Below are 19,568 nucleotides of genomic sequence, written 5' to 3'. Positions count from 1 at the left end.
GAAGTTACCAGCCATGTAAAGCTTCGCCAAGGGCACATTTGGTGTACTCTATGGAATTCTGGTTGTTGCACTAAAGGCTTGGGAGAAGTTACAGAAGCAGTTCACTAGGATGCTGCTTGGATGAGGCCTCACTGACTCAGTGAGTAAGTATGAGAATCCATTAGGCACTCAGCTCAGCATGACTAAGACCCGACTAATCATGGCTCAGAGCTGGGAAGAGAAGACACACATAAAGGCCCCATTCTCACACAGCAGAAGATGTCTGCAGCCCACATCAGTTGACAAATCTGTCCCCATTCACCCTACCAGTCTCCTAAAATCCTTGATCATATGCACCAGCTCTCCACAAGTTGGGAGTTTATAGCCTTGGAAGGACATACAAATAAAATTGAGAGGCATAGATAGGGTAGAAAGCAAAACTCTTTACCTTCAGTGTGGGAAGGTGAAATATGAAAGGGCGGAGCTTTCAGGCGAGAGGAGGAAATTTTAAAGATGTGGTAGGTGTCTAGAATAAGCTGCCAGTAGTACTAAAGGTAGATACAATGCCAAAGTTTAAGATGCACTTAGACAGGAACATGAACAGAGGAGAGGGAATGTGCAGGCAGACAGAATTAGTTAGATTGGCAGCATGCGCAGCACAAACATGGTGGGCCGAAGGGCTGTTCCTGTGCTGTATTGTCATATTTAATGACTAACTCCAGAGCAAGGCAAAACATTCAATCCTGTGAACCGAAATCTTGCCAACAGGCATCAGGTCCAACTTCCACAAAGCCAGAAGTCCTACAAAAACAGGTTCAAAAGCAGCACCTTCTCTTCAACCATTCAGTTCTTGAACCAACCAGCACAACCCCAATCACTAGCTCAGAGTAGCAACGTCATGCCCACTTGATCACTTTGCACAAAAACGCACATTGTGCTTTTCTTTACTCAAATGTGCTTTTCTAAAAATTATGTACATTTTTTAAATTTGTTTTTTTTGTTATGAATACTGCTTATTTGAGGGTACGTGTCTGTGATGCTGCTGCAAAGTTTTTCATTTCACCCGTACATCTGAAAATAAATTTGACAATGCCTTTCTCAAATACTTCTGAAAAGTGGGGAAGCACAAAGGTTTACCTGTCGTGTCTGGTAGTTGTGAGATCCCTCGCAGAGCCAAGGCCCAGGCCAGTCTGACCACAGCCTGAAGACCTGGCAGTTTCCAAGGCTGGGAGTTCTGCAGCCTACTATGAATGGCAGTCACATATTGTTTTTCTGTCAGTAATGGCAGTTGATGAATTAACTCTATTAAAAAACAATATTGCAAGTTCTTCAGAAGACAGGAAAGAAAATCTCCACTCAGTGTGAAGTCAAATTAATTTATACACTTAGATCACAAGTACTGCATTGTATTGGTAATTAAACATGCTGATACATCCATTTTTTAACTTAATTCCAGGACAGATCCTCTGATAACACCAAAGAATTTAAAGTTGCTGACCCTCTCCACCTCTGATGAGGACTGGCTCATGTCCTCCAGTTTCCTCCTCCTGTAATCAATAATCAGCTCTTTAGCTTTGCTGATTTTGAGTGGAAGTTAGTTATTGTGGCACCACTCAGCCAGGTTTTTATTCTCCTTCCTATATGCTAGTTTCTTACCAGTTTTGATTTGACCAAAGACAATGGTGTCATCAGAAACTTAAATATGGATTGAAGTTGTAGTTTGCTTCACGGTCATAAGTATAAAGCAAGTGGAACAGGGCTAAGCACACAGACCTGTGGTGCATCTGTGCGATGCTGATTGTGGAGGGGATTTTGTTGCCAGTCGGACTGACTGGGATTTGCAAGTGAGCTTGCAAATCACTGCAACCAAAGAAATATCTTCCATTTGCTTTCCCCCTCCTCATTCAATCAAGTTAGAATATCTCTCTACCTTAAAGAGACAGTGACAGAACATCAGCAAACCGAAAAGCATTAGACGGGCTTTCAACTATATCGTTCAACAGAAGTCAAGTTCAAGCTGAAGCTAAATACTTGCAACCAGTCTTGTTAACTTTTATTGGTTTTACTGAAGTGTGCAGCATTTCACTTTCAGGCACAACTAAGACCCTTCACCAAAGTAACATGCAGATAATATTCTATGATTTCTAGCCATGAAGTCCAGTTGACAGCCTGCATCATCCATGAAAACTCAGTCTAGTTCTTCAGTGATGAATCAGAAACAATGCAGAAAATGCAAATTGTGACTTAGAATGCCTTTAAACAATGAACACTGAGCTAAATACATTTCTGTCTAGCAAAGGTAATTGAGAAACTTTACAGTCTTCTGGGCAAATAACCTCAAGTCAGAACTGGTTAAGATCAAAAGAGGTTTCGTGGCACTTTCTGTAAACAGATAATAGCACTTCGCTGTGATCCTTTCGTGATAGCTTTCTTACCTTCTCGGTCCTCAGTAACATTCTCCAAGAAGCTTATATCAAAGCAATAAAGCAGAGCCATGAGAAGAGCAAGATTTACATTATCCAATGTGCCATCCGCCTCAGTCGTGATGCTCTCCATGTGGCAAATGATAAACAAGGTGTCATCTTTGCTCAGTGGTGTCTGACAGGCCCAGGCAAAGAGACATTCAGCAAGGGTCTGGCGACATTCCTTAATCAGATCCGAGACCTAGAAAGTAACACAGCAATTATTCAGACTGTAGCAGATCAGCATTACACTTCTGATCACCTTAGCAAGTCCCCACCCACACAGAATCTACAGAATAATCAAAATAGTTTGAAAGCAAGCAGTCCCCCTTAATCTTAACACTAAGATCTTTTAAGATATTTATTTATCTATTTAGATAAGCAGCGTGGAACAGGCACTTCCAGCCCACAGAGCTGCACTGCCCAGCTAACCACCGATTTAACCCAAGCCTAAACATCACAGTTTACAATTAATCTACTAACTGATACATCTTTGGAGGAAACAGAGGAAACTCACGCGTACATGGGAAGATCATAGAGAACTTTCTTGCTGAGGATTCCAGGAATAAAATCCAAATTCAGACACCCCAAGCTAACCACTACACTACCATGGTGCAAATTTTAAATACGTTATTCAACTAAGATGCACAAAGCCAGTTCAGTGGGAAGACATTTAGTGGGTAATGGCAGTCACACCCAAAATGGCAGCTTAACACTTTAATGCCATTAGTTTTCAATTAATTTTAGTTCCCTAATTAATTTAGAACAGCAGTGTAGTTGGTGTATTGAGATACACATTGCACAATAGTATGACAAAAAAATTCACAGGAAATGGGAGCCATACTTGAGCTCTCCCATTAACTGTAACTGTTAGGCTTGTGAAGAAGGCACACAAATTACTGACTTAATAGTACGGCCTTAAAAACAAGTAGATATAAAATACAGAATTTAGCAAATCGACCATAAAACTGATCACGAACACTGAGGAGAGAATTATACATACACCATGCTCAACACAAAATTATTTAAAGAAATCACACTGTGTCAACATTATTGTTGTCATTTTCCAAGCAGAGATACACATGAGAAATTCAGTAATCAAATATAAATGTATGGAAACAATGTTGCACGAATAGCAATGGCTGGGCTTGAGAGGGTAGTTGTTTTAATAACTGGCATGCTGTGGATAGCAATGCTTCCCTAAGTTATGAACTGAAATGCTGCTTATGTTAATAACAAGAACGGTATCAAAATTTGTGGTGACATCTTAATAGAAAGCCGAGAAAACTAAGTAAATCAAAGTAGTACGGGAAAATCCAAGTGAAATTACAGTAGTTTGACTTAAAGAAATGCTAAAGACGCAAACACCAAGATCTTTAAATGAGAAAGGATGATGGAAAAGACTATGAAAATGTAATTGATGTACAGGTTTTATAAGTAGATGAAAATATAACAATATTTGTGCAAGCTATCAAATAGGCAAGAGATGCATCTAAAACAGGATTTCTCAACTGGGTTTTCCCAGAACCCCAGGGTTCCGCGAGATGAGTAAAAAAATTTAAACATCATTTTTTGAACTTCTCACATTGTGCGATGTTAACCAGCGGCGGGCAGTGATCGAGCAGCCCTGATCGCAGTCTGTCAGCTCAGTATGGCAGTGTGCAGTACGACCTCATTTATCCTGAGTTAGGGGAGGCTGTTGATAATTGGGGAGCATTGTATTGCACTGGGCGGAGGGGTGGGGTAGGAAGTAGACTGTTGTTGTAAGGTAGATTGTGTAGGTTAGAAGGGAATCGTATTATGAAGTTTTCATATTTTTAGTGGGTTTCTTGTTTAATTATTTATTATACCATTCTTATAGTGTAACAAAGGACACAAAAAACAAGTCTGACTTTACAGCGAAAACTACAGTTGGATGGGTTTTGCATGGACTGATGATCCAAGTTGTCCTATTCCATGGTGTCTAGTCTGTAGCAAACTAATCACAAATGTGGCAATGGCTCCAGCAAAATAGAAAAGACATTTAAATAAAAATCACAGCCTTATAACATGCAAATGGCTATTGGAATCTCAAACCAGAGTAGAGCTTTTGATAATAAACAGCAAAAAGTATCAGGCAGCAAGTTATTTAGTAGCAGAACTTATTATCCAGAAAAGGAAAAACCACACAGTTGGTGAGAACCTAATAATGTCGGTATGTAAAATTGAGGGTAAAATGCTATGGCAAGATGCACTAAGAGAAATTGAAAAGCTTTCGCTCTCAAACAGCACGTCGACATATTGATGATATGTCACATGATGCTGAAGAGATTTTGTGTGATAATCTGAAAAACAACAGCTTCTCTTTCCAGGTTAATGATTCAACAGATTTCACCAATAAATGTCATGTTGTAACACTTGTAACATTTGCAAATGGCGGTGAAATATCAAGAAAATTTTCTGTTGCGAAGAGCTGCCCGAAACGAGCAAAGGCCAAGATATATTTAATGTTTTGTCTCCATATCTGGAAACAAGGGTCTGTTTTGAAGGAACTGTGCTGGCATCAGTACTGATGGTGCCCCATCAACGGTTGGCTCCATGAGAGGTTTCATTTCTCTTGCAAAACAAAATTCTGACATTGTCACAACCAACTGCTTCAGCATTGTCAATAAATTTTCATATTGTCAATAGCATTAATTAAAATCAATTTACAACCTTTATTTAAATTAAATCTACCGAGCCTACTTTTAGACAAAATCCCATTTTGACTTAAGACGGTTATTTAAAAGAAATTTATTGTTTGTCTTATGAGTTTTTAAAATTATGAAAGGGAAAGAAAGATTAATTTCAAGAAAAGTAATCTAAGCTTAACTACATGTTTTTTTCAAGAAAGGTTGGCTAAAAATTCATTCTCTATTCAAAAGAGCATGAGCATTATTTTTGGAATATTGTATCTACAACTTACTGACCACGCTAATGTACCATGAGCTGTAGACAGGGGTTCCCTGAAATCTGAAAATTATTTCCAGGGTTCCTTCAAGGCAAACAGGTTGAGAAAGGCTGATCTAAAATATACACTTTCATCTCTCCAGTTCTATCTGCTGAGTGCTCCAGAATTCTATTTATGACCCAGATTTCATAAATCCAAAATATTTCAAACACAATTTTTCTAACTATTCTTAAAAAAAATACGCGATTTTAAATAAGTAAATATCTGCTTAATATTTTCTGCTCCAAGTAGATAATTTCATTTTTCTCATCATTCTGTATCGTTCAAATCCATCAACAATTAGGTGAATCACCGATGCTGAATTGCATGCAAGTTGTCAACACAGCTCAGTACATCACAGGAACTAGCCTCCCGTCGATGGACTCTATACTCTTTGCTGCTTCAGTAAAGCAGCCAGCATAATCAAAGGCCCATCCACCCTGGACATTCTCTCGTTTCCCCTTTCCCATCAGGCAGAAATACAAAAGCCTGAAAGCATGTCCCACCATACTCAAGGACAGCTTCTTAATTTGATTTGTATAAACAGTGTGCAGGACAAGCTTTTCACTGTATCTTGGTGTATGTGACAATAATAAACCAATGAACCAAAACAACATTCCTATCAAGGCTGAGTCAATTTTTTTTTAAGTCTTGGCATAGCTTTCCTACTTTCTGCAAGATGATAAAAAGCATTCAAAAAATGTCTTTGTCATATCAATTGGAAACCCTGCTAAATATTTCTTCAAATTACCCAACCTGCAGATAAAGTGAGCTTCCATTCTTACCGCTCTGCGATGAACTGGATTGCCCAGGCCACGGGCCGCCTGCAATTTCTCAAACTCCTCGTTGAGGTTTATTTGATTGATCAAGCACAATACTTTCTGAGTCAGCCCCTGATCCATCAATTCGTCTGTGAACCGTGTTGTCATAGATACAAGCTCTGAACTGTAAGGGAATTTTTAGGTTGTAATTTCAAAAGCATGATGTTTTATCCACCACTCGAAAAGTCACAATCACAATCAGTTAATAGCAACACAGTGTTGAAAGGTCATTCTAACCTACATAATACAACTCCTCCACAGAAGGATGATTCTGGACATAATAAACTACGCAGCATCTATCACTCCTTTTGATTTCTTGCCTTGAAGCTGCTAATTCATATAGGGAAAGATTCAGGAATACTAAGATACTTCAGTAAATTCAGCCTTGTCATATGCTGGTTATATAGGGCACGTAACCAGATTGTTCATGGGTGCAAATACAAGGTGGAAAAGATTAAACTAGAGATATAACAACAATGACCGGAAGCACTATTTGCATAGTAATTGCCAAATATCATTTAAAGGAAGATCCAAGGCTAAATTTCCCTCTTCTTTCCATGGTTTACTGAACAGTTCTACCAGCTTCTCTAAAATCAATCAACAAAGCACCAATTCACAAAATGTGAAAAAAAACCTTCTGAAAGTAAATACGCATGGTACAGCACTTGATCACCAGACTCTAACAAATGCGATGTAGGGAGCATTCTGGCCGGACCACCATCTGAGTGGAGGCTCCAATACACAGGATTGGAAGTGGCTGTACTCAGCTACCTCCATCATGGGCAATACCCTCCCCACTGTAGAGGACATCTTCAAGAAATGGTGCCTCATGAAGGCAGCAGCCACTATTAACACAAGGTAATCTGCAGATGCAGGAAATCCAAAGCAGCACGAACAAAATGACGGAGGAACTCAGCAGGCCAGGTGGCATCTTTAGAAAAGAGTAAACAGTCGACGTTTTCTCTTTTCCATAGATGCTGTCTGGCCTGCTGAGTGCCACCTGCATCCACCTTTCAACCAGGACATGTCCACTTTTCATTGCTACCATGATGTAGGAGTCTAAAGACCCACACTCAGTGATTTAGGAACAGCTTCTTCCCCTTTGCCATCAGACTTCTGAACAGTCCATTTTTGCACTATTAATTTCTGGACTTTCATCTCTTTGCTCTTTACCATTACCAACGAACAATAAATTTGTGGTCATATGTCAGTGATAATAAATCTGACCCTGAGTCAGCTAATGGAAAATACAGCTCCTCTGACAGAATAGAAGCCTTCGAGTGCATTGAATTCAATGCAAGAGCTGGCATGAAGTTTACTCTGGGACACAAAATGAAACTTCAGAAAGAGAGATATATATAGCAAATCCTCACACCTCCTCGGACCTACAGCAAACAAAACTTACCCAAGTTCCAAGGTCCAGGTTTTGCCTTGTCGTGACTGTATAAGGGAACGTAATGACAGTGCCATGCATCGTTTCCCATCCCAGTACAAGAGAACAGCCACCAAACCTCGGGTCATGCCAGGGAAACGAGGTAGTTGGTGCTCACCTGCGGAGACAAATATAATCGAATTATAGAATGCTCATCGGGCATCAGCAGTGAATATACAGGTAGTTGACAAATAATGGTCCACGTTATGAAAAAGATGCTGCAGCAGGATCTGAGGTCACAAAAAGAATTGATCTGTTTGACAATAAGGAACAATAAAGTAATAAAAATTAGTTTAAAAGTGACAGCTCAGTTTTTATGGGTAGTCCATTACTGACATCCTTACCTCCTGACATTAATATTGGATTTTAATAGCTCATTTCAAGGTTTGTATTTATGGGACTCCGCCATACACACTTGTACCGATTTTGATTTCTCAGGGACAACTCTATCCCTAGAGCCCTTTGTTGTTTCCATGCACAAAGAAAACGGGTACAACTTGCATATGAAGCACAAATGAAGTGCAGAAATTGGTATGCAACAGTCACATACATTTATGCCACAACTTTCATAATAAACTGAATAACGGCCTGAAGGCTTCTGCCAGATGTACTCAAACTCAAGGAATCAACAGGGAAAACACAAAAGAAGCTTTTAAGCTGACAAAGTACATGTTTGACAACTACTAGTGAAGACAAAATGATTATTAGGGAGGGAATTCAACACTACATTTCAGAAATTCTGATCATGCATCTGAACATATTGATCCAGAATACAGAACTTGATGAAAGATTCAAACCATCATTAAACTCAACACCAGAAGACTGAGCCTTATGATTTGCTGCTTTCTCAACAGAGGCCCAATTCATCAAATTCACATTTGTGGTCATTGATTCTGTTCACATAGAGCCAACATAGTCCTGCATGACTTGCTTTCAATTTTAAAACACAGATCTATAGTCATGATGAGATGTCTATCACATTTCCCAGCAGTCTACGTACTGAAGGTACACAGTGCCAGCAGAGTACTCCTGGATTAAACTTCGGAAAAGTGCAACCCCAAATATATTCGTAACTTTCAACATCGTGAAGCAGTGAATAAACTGCTAATGTAGTGCCAGCTTTTACCGTCTGTCCTAAATAGCAAAGGCCTTATTTTAACGGTGAAAGCTGGGCTTTCCATGAGCTGAAAGACTCACTTTAACAACAAACCCTCGAACAATGGGCATATTCATTTCTGGTTAAAACTTGCCCACACGCTACACCAACTTGTAAATCCGTAGGTCTGAAGGCATAAAATGAATCAGAAATAATTAAGCATGTACTATAGACTACTGAATATAACTGAGATTTATATTTCTGATCACACCAGTTGGAGAACCAAATTTCTTTGCTCACTATATATATGAGCTTCAATGGTACAACAACCAACTTAATGTTGAGATAAATGTGAGAGTTGGCTGCAAAATTAGGTAAAATGAGAATCCAATTTACTTATACTTTCCTGAAAAATGGTGCGGGTGGAGGGAGAGAAAGTATGGAATAAACTGGTAGGCTGCTAACTTGACGAATGCTACTGGCAGTACTGGAAGTCAGAGAGACTCCCAGGATCAAAACATTGATGATCTTTCATTACCAGATGCTCTTATTTCCAACAGGCAGATGTCATCCTATCTGCTGCTCAAGGATGCTTCCAACATGGATAAAGGATTTTGTTGCGACCAAACTTCAAGCTTTGCATTGTACTCACCGATCGACTTCACAAAAAAAATAAGCACAAAAAAATCTGAGGGACATCTCACACAATTGCAAACTGTAAATACAAGGAAAGGGTCCTGGTCTTCAGTGCAAGGAGTAGAAGAGGAAGAAGAGCAAATCTGCTTTGCTTAGCTTTAATAGATAGGCAACTGTGGAAGGGAAGGCTGGAAGAGGTAGCAATGGCTCAATGGTAACACTCTGGCTTTCAAGGTGGAAGGTTGTGGGTTCAGGTCCTACCCTATAACAAGAACTCAAGGCTGACACTCAACTGCAGAGATGAGGAATTCCATATTAATGGAAATTCAACAACATGTTAAGATAAGAACATTTAAAATGAGCAGTTATTACCAACATTGAAATAAGTTGATACATGTTCAATAATGAAACTCCCCTTGAGCAGTACTTGCAGAGAGAATAGCATTGAGCACGCAGCAGTGATGGTACAAAAGCATTCTTACACTAGCCCATAATCACAAGAGCAACCCCATCATGCTCCCACATTCAATCTGAATTTAAAATTTAATCAGAGCTTTCTTACATCTTGGCAACAAAATGCAGTGTTTAGTTAATGCATAATATCAGATGTAACTACGTAGTATTATGAGGTTAAGATGTATGAAAAGTATGCTTGAATGGATGTCTGATAACCAAAAATTCAGAACTAAATGCACATTGTGCCCAACAACTGATTATCCCTTACATCTAATTTGCCGGACATGGGAAGTTAACTGTTTATCTTCCCACAAATACTACCTGTTCTGCTGTGAATTTTCAGCATTTTTATTTTGCTCATGTTAGTCTGGTTCATTTCCATGAGTCACTTTCATTTCATTTTCCCTCTACCCAATCTGTTAATATCTTTTATAATTTTGAAACTCTCTCTCATATCTCCTCACAACCTTCTGTTCTAATGAGAACAATCCCAGTCTCTATTCCATCACTTGAACCAAAGTTACCCATCCCTGGAATAATTTTAGTTGATCCTTTCTGTGCCATGTCCAGATTCTTCACATCTTTCTCAAAGTGCAAAGACCACAAATGGACACAATACTAGGACTACTGCTTTTATAAATGTATATTAATAAATGTCTGTTACTGTAATGCTCCAGAAATGGAAGAACCAGTGATTTCTAAAGATTCACCAAAACTTATTTGTTCTTGAATTCCGGATCCGTATTTTAGAAGATTAGAACCTCATGCTTTTTTTTAAAAAAAACTAGATTCTCAACCTGCCATTCTATTTTTCTTCATATAAAACTCAACTATGTTAATTTTATAATTGTTCCCTATGGATTACATTCCCTTTCCTTATTCATCCTCTCTAAATGTAACATCTTGCAGTTCTCAGTATTAAATTACAGCTGCCACCAATAAATCCATTCCATCAGTCTCTTTTCATCTCCATTATGAAGGGCGCTACTGTTGTGTATTTAATATATATCAGTAATATTGTAAATATATTGTTTGATTAAGCATTCATTGCTGTTTATGAAATACATTATGGAAATATGTAAGAAATACATGGAATGGCATACGCCATCATACTCCACACAATTGCCTCACTTCAAGTAAAAAATAAATTAAATTCTTATTCCTGTCTCCTTGTTTCCTTCAAATTAGCTTTATGTTTTGATGTCACAAAATATAACAATGACAACAAGGTATTTTTAAAATGAACCTGTAACAGCAACCTACCTACATTTTCTCTCCCCCCCCCCCCCCATCTTTACATTTGCTCAGTTAGAAGAGAAGTGGCCAGTAGGATAGTGTAATGCTCCTCTTTTAGGATGTAGGAAGGCAGAGACTGCCAGTGTCCCTGACAGTTACATCTGCAAAAAGTGGATCCAGCTACAATTTCTCACAATCCAAATTAAGGAGTTAGAGCTGGAAGTGTATGAACTCCAGATCATTCAGGAGGTTAAGGGTCGTAGACAGGATATATAGACAGGTAGTTACACTGAAGGTGCAGGGCACAGGAAACAGACAGATGGGAAGAGAAAAGGGGTTAAGGAACCAGTGCAGGGTTCCCCCATGTCCATCCCCCCTCAACGACTGCTATATCACACTGGACAGCATTGGGGGGGAGGGGGGGAATGACCTAACAGAGGAAAGTCACAGCATTAGGGTCTCCAGCACTGAGTCTGACTCTACGATTCAGAAAGGAAGGGAATCGAAGAGGCAAGCTGTTGTGATAGGGGGTTCATTAGTTAGTGGAACATGAAGGAGATTCTGCAGACTATTCCCGGAATGTACAGTGGTGCTAGAAAATTTGTGAACCCTTTAGAATGTTCTCTACTTCTGCATAAATATCATCTAAAATGTGATTAGATCTTCACACAAGTCCAAAAACTAGATAGAGAACCTAATTCAATAAATAACTTAAAAACATTATACTTGTTCATTTATTTATTGATAATAATGATCCAATATTACATGTATCTGATCCTCAATCAAATAAGTTTCCTGAGAACCTCAGAAAAATAAGCTGCTGATGATCACCAGGCTGGAAAAAGACACAAACCCTCCCCAGGAGTGGTTGACCAACAAAAATCACTCCAAAAGCAAAGCATGTCATTTCCAAGGTCACAAATTGAATTGACTTTATTTCTTACATCCTTCACATGCATGAGGAGCAAAAATCTTTACCTTACGCCCCCGCCTATATGTGCACTGAGCAATTTATAGTAATTTGTAATATATAATATGTAGAACAGAACAGTCAGTGTAATATAAAGTACATTCAAATCAGTGTGAGTTCATCAGTCTGATGGCCTGGTGGAAGAAGCTGTCCCGGAGCCTGTTGGTCCTGGCTTTTATGCTGTGGTACCATTTCCCAGATGGCAGCAGCTGGAACAGTTTGTGGTGGGGGTGACTCAGGTTCCCAATGATCCTTCCGGCCCTTTTTATGCACCTGTCTTTGTAAATGTCCTGAATAGTGGGAAGCTCACATCTACAGATACACTGGGCTGTCCGCACCACTCTCTGCAGAGTCCTGTGATTGAGCGAAGTACAGTTCCCATATCAGGCAGTGATGCAGCCAGTCAGGATGCTCCCAATTGTGCCCCTGTAGAAAGTTCTTAAGATTTGGGGACTCATGCCAAACTTCTTCAACCGTCTGAGGTGAAAGAGGTGCTGCTGTACTTTTTTTCACCACACAGCCGGTATGTACAGATCATGAGAGATACACAGTGACGTGTATGCCGAGGAACTTAAAGCTGTTCACCCTCTCAACCCCAGATCCATTGATGACAATAGGGGTTAGCCAATTCCTCCTGATCCATCCTTCCTGTAGTCCACAACTAGTTCCTTTGTTTTTGTGACATTGAGGGATAGGTTGTTTTCTTGACACCACTGTGTCAGGCTGATGACTTCTTCTCTGTAGGCTGCCTCATTATTATTTGAGATTAGGCCAATCAATGTCGTATCATCAGCAAATTTAATTAGCAGATTGGAGCTGTGGGTGGTGACACCGTCATAGGTATATAGAGAGTAAAGGAGAGGGCTAAGGACACAACCCTAAGGGGCCACCTGGGTTGAGGGTCAGAAGGACGGAGGTGAGGGAGCCCACTCTTACCATCTGCTGGCAATCCGACAGGAAGTCCAGAATCTAGCTGCACAAGGCAGGGTTAAGGCCTAGGTCTCTGAGCTCCTTGTCAAGCCTGGATGGAACTATGGTGTTGAATGCTGAACTGTAGTCCCAGAACAGCATTCTCAAATAAGCATCCCTCTTCTCCAGATGTGTAAGGAAGGTGTGTAGAGCTGTGGCTACTGTGTCATCTGTCGATTGGTTACATCGGTAGAAGAATTGCAGGGGCTCCAGTGTGGGTAGTAGCATGTTGCAAATTTGCTTGTTATTGAGGCGAGTGTGGCATGAAGCCAGTTTTTCAACAATGTTACCTTGGTCTTTTTAGGTACAGAAAGAATGGTGGATGTTTTGAAGCAGGAGGGCACTCTGCACTAGGGAGAGATTAGAAATGTCTGTAAATACACGAGCCGATTGTGTGCGCACATCCTGAGTACCTGCCCTGGAGTGCCATCCGGTCCTGCAGCCTTGTGGCTGTTCACTCATTGGAAGCTTCAGCCCCAGAGATGACCAAGCTGCAGGTTGCTTCGGTGGCTCTCCTTGGGGGCTCAGTGTTGGTGACATCGAACAAATTGCAAAAACCCCAGGGTAACATCTAAGGAGATAATAGGCCTGTCTTGTATTAGCTAATGTCAGTGTTCATGGGTCTACCATCAGGCAAACACTGAACAACAATGGTGTGCCTGGTAGGATTGCAAGGAGAAAGCCACTAGCTACTCTGCAAGAAGAACATTACTGCTCATCTGAAGTTTGCTAAAGACCAAATGGATAAGACAGAAGTCTACTGGAATAATGTTCTGTAGACAGATGTCCAAAATAGAACTTGTCTTAAATGGGAAGCATTATGTTTAGCAAAAAGCAAACACTGCATTTCACCATGAGCTGATTGTGGACTTCAAGAAGGGTAAGACGAAGGAGCACATGCCAATCCTCTTAGAAGGATCAGAAGTGGAGAGAGTGAGTAGCTTCAAGTTCCTCAGTGTCAAGACCTTTAAGGATCTAACCTGGTCCCAACATATCAAAGTGGTCATAAAGAAGACAAGACAGCGGCTATACTTTATTAGAAGTTTGAAGAGATTCGGGATGTCAACTAATACACTCAAAAACTTCTATAGTAGTACCGTGGAAAGCATTCTGACAGGCTGCATCACTGTCTGGTATGGAGGGGCTACTGCACAGGACCAAAAGAAGCTGCAGAAGGTTGTAAATCTAGCCAGCTCCATCTTGGGCACTGGCCTACAAAGTACCCAAGACATCTCTAGGGAGCAGTGTCCCAGAAAGGCAGCGTCCATTATAAGGACCTCCAGCACCCAGGGCATGCCCTTTTCTCACTGTTACCATCAGGTAGGAGGTCCAGAAGCCTGAAGGCACACACTCTGAGTCAGGAACAGCTTCTTCCCCTCTGTCATCTGATTCCTAAATGGACATTGAAGCTTTGGACACTACCTCACTTGTTTTAAAATGTACAGTATTTCTGTTTTTGCACAATTTTTAAAATCTATTCAACACATGTAATTGATTTACTTGTTTATTTATTATTATGTTTTATTTTATTTATGATTTTTTTTCACTCTCTGCCAGATTATGTACTGCATTGAACTGCTGTTGCTGAGTTAACAAGTTCCACATCACATGCTGGTGATAATAAACCTGATTCTGATTCAGCATAAAAACCTCATCCCATTTGTGAAACACGATGGTGGCAGTGTCATGGTTTGGGTCTGCTTTGCTGCCTCCGGACCAGGAGACGGCTTTCCATCATTGATTGAACTAGGAATTCTGCAAATTCTACAGATATCGGTCCATGAACTGAAGCTCAAGAGAAAGCGGGTCATGTAGCAAGACGTTGACCCTAAACACACAAGTCAGTCTAACAAAGAATGGTTAAAGCAGAAGAAGTTTTACATTTTCGAACGGCCAAGTCAAAGTCCTGACCTTAATCCTATAGAAATGTTGTGGAAGGACGTGAAGCAAGCAGTTCATGCAAGGAAGACCACCAACATCTCAGAGTTGAAGCAGTTTTGTAAGGGGGAGTAACCTAAAATTCCTCCAAACCAGTGTCCAGGACTGAACAACAGTTACCAGAAATGTTTGGTTGAAGTTACTGCTGTACAAGGGGGTCACACAAGTTACTGAAAGCAAAGGTTCACATAGTTTTTCAAACAAATACATGTAATACTGGATCATTTTTCTCAATAAATAAATGAAAAGTAGAACTGTTTTTGTGTTATTTAAATAGATGCTCTTTATCTTAGGACTTACATGAAGATCTGATCACATTTTAGGTCATATTTCTGCAGAAAAAGAGAAAACTCAACAGGGTTTACAAACTTTCTAGCACCACTGTATGTTCCCTCCTGGGTGCCATACCGGGTCATCTCAAATCGAATCCTCAGCATTCTTAAGTGGGAGGGTGAACAGCCAGAAGTCATGGTCCATGTAGGTACTAATGACATAGGAAGAGTGTCAAGGTTCTGCAAAGGGAGTTCAGGGAGCTCGCTGCCAAGTTAAAGGGTAGAAACTCAGGGATCGTGATCTCAGGATTGTGACCTGTGCCACGTGCTTGAGAGACCAGTATTAGAAAGATTATACAGGTTAACATATAGCTAAAGAAGTTGGTGAAGGAGGGAGGGCATAAGATTTTTGGATCATTGGGCTTTCTTCCAGGAAAAGGGAAACTGTACAAAAGAGATAGCTTGCAGCTTTACTGCAAAGAGACTAATATCCGTGCAGAAAGGTTTGCTAGTGTTGTACAGTGGGATTTAAACTAGAGTTGCAGGGGGATGGGAACCAGAATGCTAGAACAGTTACCGGAGAGGTTGTGGAGACAGATGTTGCCAAGACCTCAAAGTCAGGAATCAAAAGATTGATCATGGTGCAACAAGTGTACTGAGCAGCATATATTTCAGTGCAAGAGGTATCGTAAGAAAGGCAGATTAGCTCAGGGCACAGATCAACACCCAAAAGTATCATATTGTAGCCATTAGTAATCTTGGTTACAAGAATGGCAGGACTGGCAGCTCAGTATTCTGGGGTTCCGTTATCTTAGACGTGACAGAGCAGGAGGGGTTAAAGGAAGAGAGGTGGCATTACTAGTCAGGGAAAATATCACAATAATGTTCAGTCACTGGAGAATTCATCCAGTGAGGGGATTTGGATGGAACTGAGAAATAAGAAAGTTATGACCACTTTAATAGGAAATATTACAGATGACCAACAGTCCAAAAGACTGAAAGCAGTAATTCCCAAACAGAGCGGATACGTATACTAAGGGAATGTCAGGGGAAATAGAAGTCATTGGGGGGGTGTTCACTTTTCTGGGGGTGGTGGAGAGGGGAGAGGGTGCAGTAAGTTGCACCCTAATTTGAGGCACAAGACCTAACCGACTGTTAGTACAGCAAGCACTTCCATAAAAAAAAATAGGATGAGGCGCTGGAACACAGGAAAAACCATAGCTCAGCAATCTTATCTGACCTGACCAACCAAACTGATATTATTGGGGATGCATGAATTAGTTCAATTTATGCATCATGCCACGGAATGAGTTCATGCAACTTAACAGCTGGTAATTCAAGTACACCCACTCAACTTTCTCTACAGACCTACAGAAAAAAGACTGTGCAACGATACAGCGACGGCCAGAACCAAATGGTGAAATTCAGCTAATCGGGGAACCTGCCGACCCTGAGGATCCCTCTTGAGGTGGTCGAAGTGACCTCGACTTCATGTGTGTGTTCTTTGGGGATTATGAGACCTTACAATGATTGGTCAATCGTGCTAACTGGAATAGTATAAAGGTAGCTTGTCAAACACCAGCTCTATCCTAACATTCAGATTCCAATCTGAATCCTTGTCAACATAATTTTTGCTGTTGTGATTGTCTTCATCTTCCCCTCACTGTTCCTTTGTGTGCTGCTACTATCATTCGATCCGGGTCAATTCACTGCCATCATCAGCATTCGATAGACATTCCCAATTTATGTTAATTTTTTATCCTTATTTAGCCCCATTAGTGATGGATAAATACATACGGCACGAGCTCTATTAGTCTGAAGGCAGTGAAGCCTTGAATTCTAATCTAAGAAGAAACAGAAACTACAGAAAGTCCATCAAAATACAATGTTACATACCTGGAGTATGCTGTTAACCATTCCCATCAGATCAGTGACACCCCATATGTCTTATTAGTAATACTGTCGTGTCTAATAAAGCCATAAAACCATCAAGATTGCTGGAACGCTTCTGTAAAAGACAGCCTGAAAAGGCTACTTATATTGCTCAGTTCCAGGTGGTGAAAAAAGCATTTGAAAAACGTTGCACACTCGAGAAACCTAAAACAAAATTACCTTGATAGTGGTCTCGTTGCTTGTTGTAACACTTCCAAAATGATAGCAAAGTGCAGAAAATCTCATACAATTGGTAAAGATTAATAGTGCCTGCTGTATCAGAAGTGCTCACAACTCTTCTCAACATGGATAATCAATTCCTCTGAGTAATAACTCTGTAGCTCACCATAATGATGAAATGAATAAAGACACTAAGTATCAACTGTGCACAGAGCTACCAAAAAAAAATCAGAATTTGGGATACAACTGGATGAGTCAACTGCGAGACAACAAGGCATAGCTAATAGCATATGTACGGTTTATCAGAAATGGAAGAATTTATGAAGAGATTCCCTGTCAAAAGGCTGCTGCTTAAAACATTCCTTTGATCTTTTAGAGACTGGTTGAATTTTTGCTCAAAGTCGACAACTGCTTGTGAAACAAGATTGAACTTCTACATAGAAATTTGGCATACCTTCCTAATCTGTATGACAAATTAAACGTTATAAATATGAAACCACAGGGTGAGAATTTCAATTTAATCCAGGTAAAAGCATCCACTTTTATTGGAAAACTGGAAATATATAAGCAAAACTTTAGGAGAAGAATGTTCTCAGTTTCCCTGCATGGAAAGTATGGTACTCTCTTTCACAGATGGTGATTTGCAAGAGCACTGCTTAGATTTGCAATCATTGAAGGAGGAATTTCAGAATCAATTCAAGGATTTGAACCGTCTGCAAATTCTGGACTGGGCAATTAACCCATTTCTTTGCAGGGTGGAAGAGCAGGAAGTGAGCTTGAAGAAGAAATTATCGAAACTCAGAATGAAGAAGAAGCAAAAATGCTTTTCAAAAGTTTTGGCTTTTGTGTTATGTGGCTTTGGTCATATCAAGCTTCCCAGTCTTCGAAAAAGATTCAAACTGCATTTCCATCCTCCTACCTTGTTGAAAGAGAGTTTAGTGCAGTGAACCACATACTCACAAAAAACAGAAACTGCTTGGACATTGTTACGCATGGGGACTTGAGGCTTTTGCTGTCACAACTTGAAACAGATATTTCAAATCGTGCTAAAAGCCATCAAGCTCAAAGATTACACTGTTATCGAAGCTGCTGTACAGCGCACAGGTACTGTGTAAGCTGGGTTTAAAGACAAATAAAAATTTAAAGCAGAATAATTTTTCTCATGTTAGCACACGGTAAACATGTTTTTACACTATGGTGGCGCCAGAAAGTATATTGTGCTATAGTAGGTGATTTTAACTTTCCACATAGTGACTGGGATTTCCATAATGTAAAAGGACTAGATGGGACAGATCATCAACTTTGTTCAAGAAAGTTTCTTCAATCAATATGTAGAAGTCACTATGAGAGTGCGATACTTGATCTGCTATTAGGGAACGAGACAGGGCAGGTGACAGAAGTTTGTATAGAGGAATACTTTGCATCTAGTAATCACAATGCCATTAATTTCAAAGTAAATATGCAAAAAGATATGTATGGTCTGCAGGTTGAGATTCTAAATTGGAGAATGGTCAATTTGATGGTATCAGAAATGATCTGGTAGGTGTGAATTGGGACAGGCTGTTTTCTGACAAAGGAGAGTGGGAGGTCTTCAAAAGTGAAATTTTGAGAATACAAAACTTGTATGTATAGGGAACTTTGGTTTTCAAGAAATATTGAGGTCCAGATCAAGAAAAAAAAGTAGGTGCATGGCAGGTAAGGGCAAGCAGGAACAAATGAGGTTCTTAAGGTAAACAAGAATTGCAAGAGGACACTCAAGGAAGAAATCAAGAGAGCTAAAAGAAGGCATGAGGTTGCCTTAACAGCAAGATGAAGGGGAATCCTAAGGGATTCTACAGATATGTTAAGAGCAAAAGGATTACAAGGGAAAAAATTGGTCTACTGGATGATCAGAACAGTAATCCATATGTGGAGTCAAAACAGATGGGGAAGATCTTAAATAATTTTTTACAACTGTATTTACTCAGGAGATGGGAGATATTTGCTGTCTTGGGGCAAATCAGGGTGGATAAAACCCCAGAGCCTAGCAAGGTGTTCCCTCAGACCCTACGGGCAACAAGCGCAGAAATTACTGGGGCCCTAGCAGAGAGATTTAGCCAACATTGTTCTGCTGTTTAAAAAAGACTAAGTAAAAACCAGGAAATTACAGGGTGGTGACCCTGACATCAATAGTGGGAAAATTATTGGAGGCATTCTAAGGGACTGGATATATAAATATTTA

General features: G+C 40.1%; 1 protein-coding gene across 2 annotated transcripts in view; it reads right to left on the bottom strand.

Annotated features, from left to right (window-relative positions):
• The window catches only part of nup205 (nucleoporin 205), a 128,903-nt gene that overhangs the window by 95,527 nt on the left and 13,808 nt on the right, over positions 1-19,568 (bottom strand). For both annotated transcript variants that reach the window (XM_059977747.1, XM_059977748.1), the window contains exons 4-7: positions 7,636-7,780; positions 6,195-6,354; positions 2,415-2,643; positions 1,117-1,281 (exon numbers count right to left, since the gene is read on the bottom strand). In XM_059977747.1, the coding sequence (XP_059833730.1) occupies positions 1,117-1,281; positions 2,415-2,643; positions 6,195-6,354; positions 7,636-7,780 (699 nt within the window). The remainder of the gene's footprint in view (positions 1-1,116; positions 1,282-2,414; positions 2,644-6,194; positions 6,355-7,635; positions 7,781-19,568) is intronic.

The sequence above is a fragment of the Hypanus sabinus genome, chromosome 8 (assembly GCF_030144855.1).
Source record: "Hypanus sabinus isolate sHypSab1 chromosome 8, sHypSab1.hap1, whole genome shotgun sequence".
NCBI classification, from domain to species: domain Eukaryota; kingdom Metazoa; phylum Chordata; class Chondrichthyes; order Myliobatiformes; family Dasyatidae; genus Hypanus; species Hypanus sabinus.
This window is presented reverse-complemented; position numbering and strand designations above follow the sequence as displayed.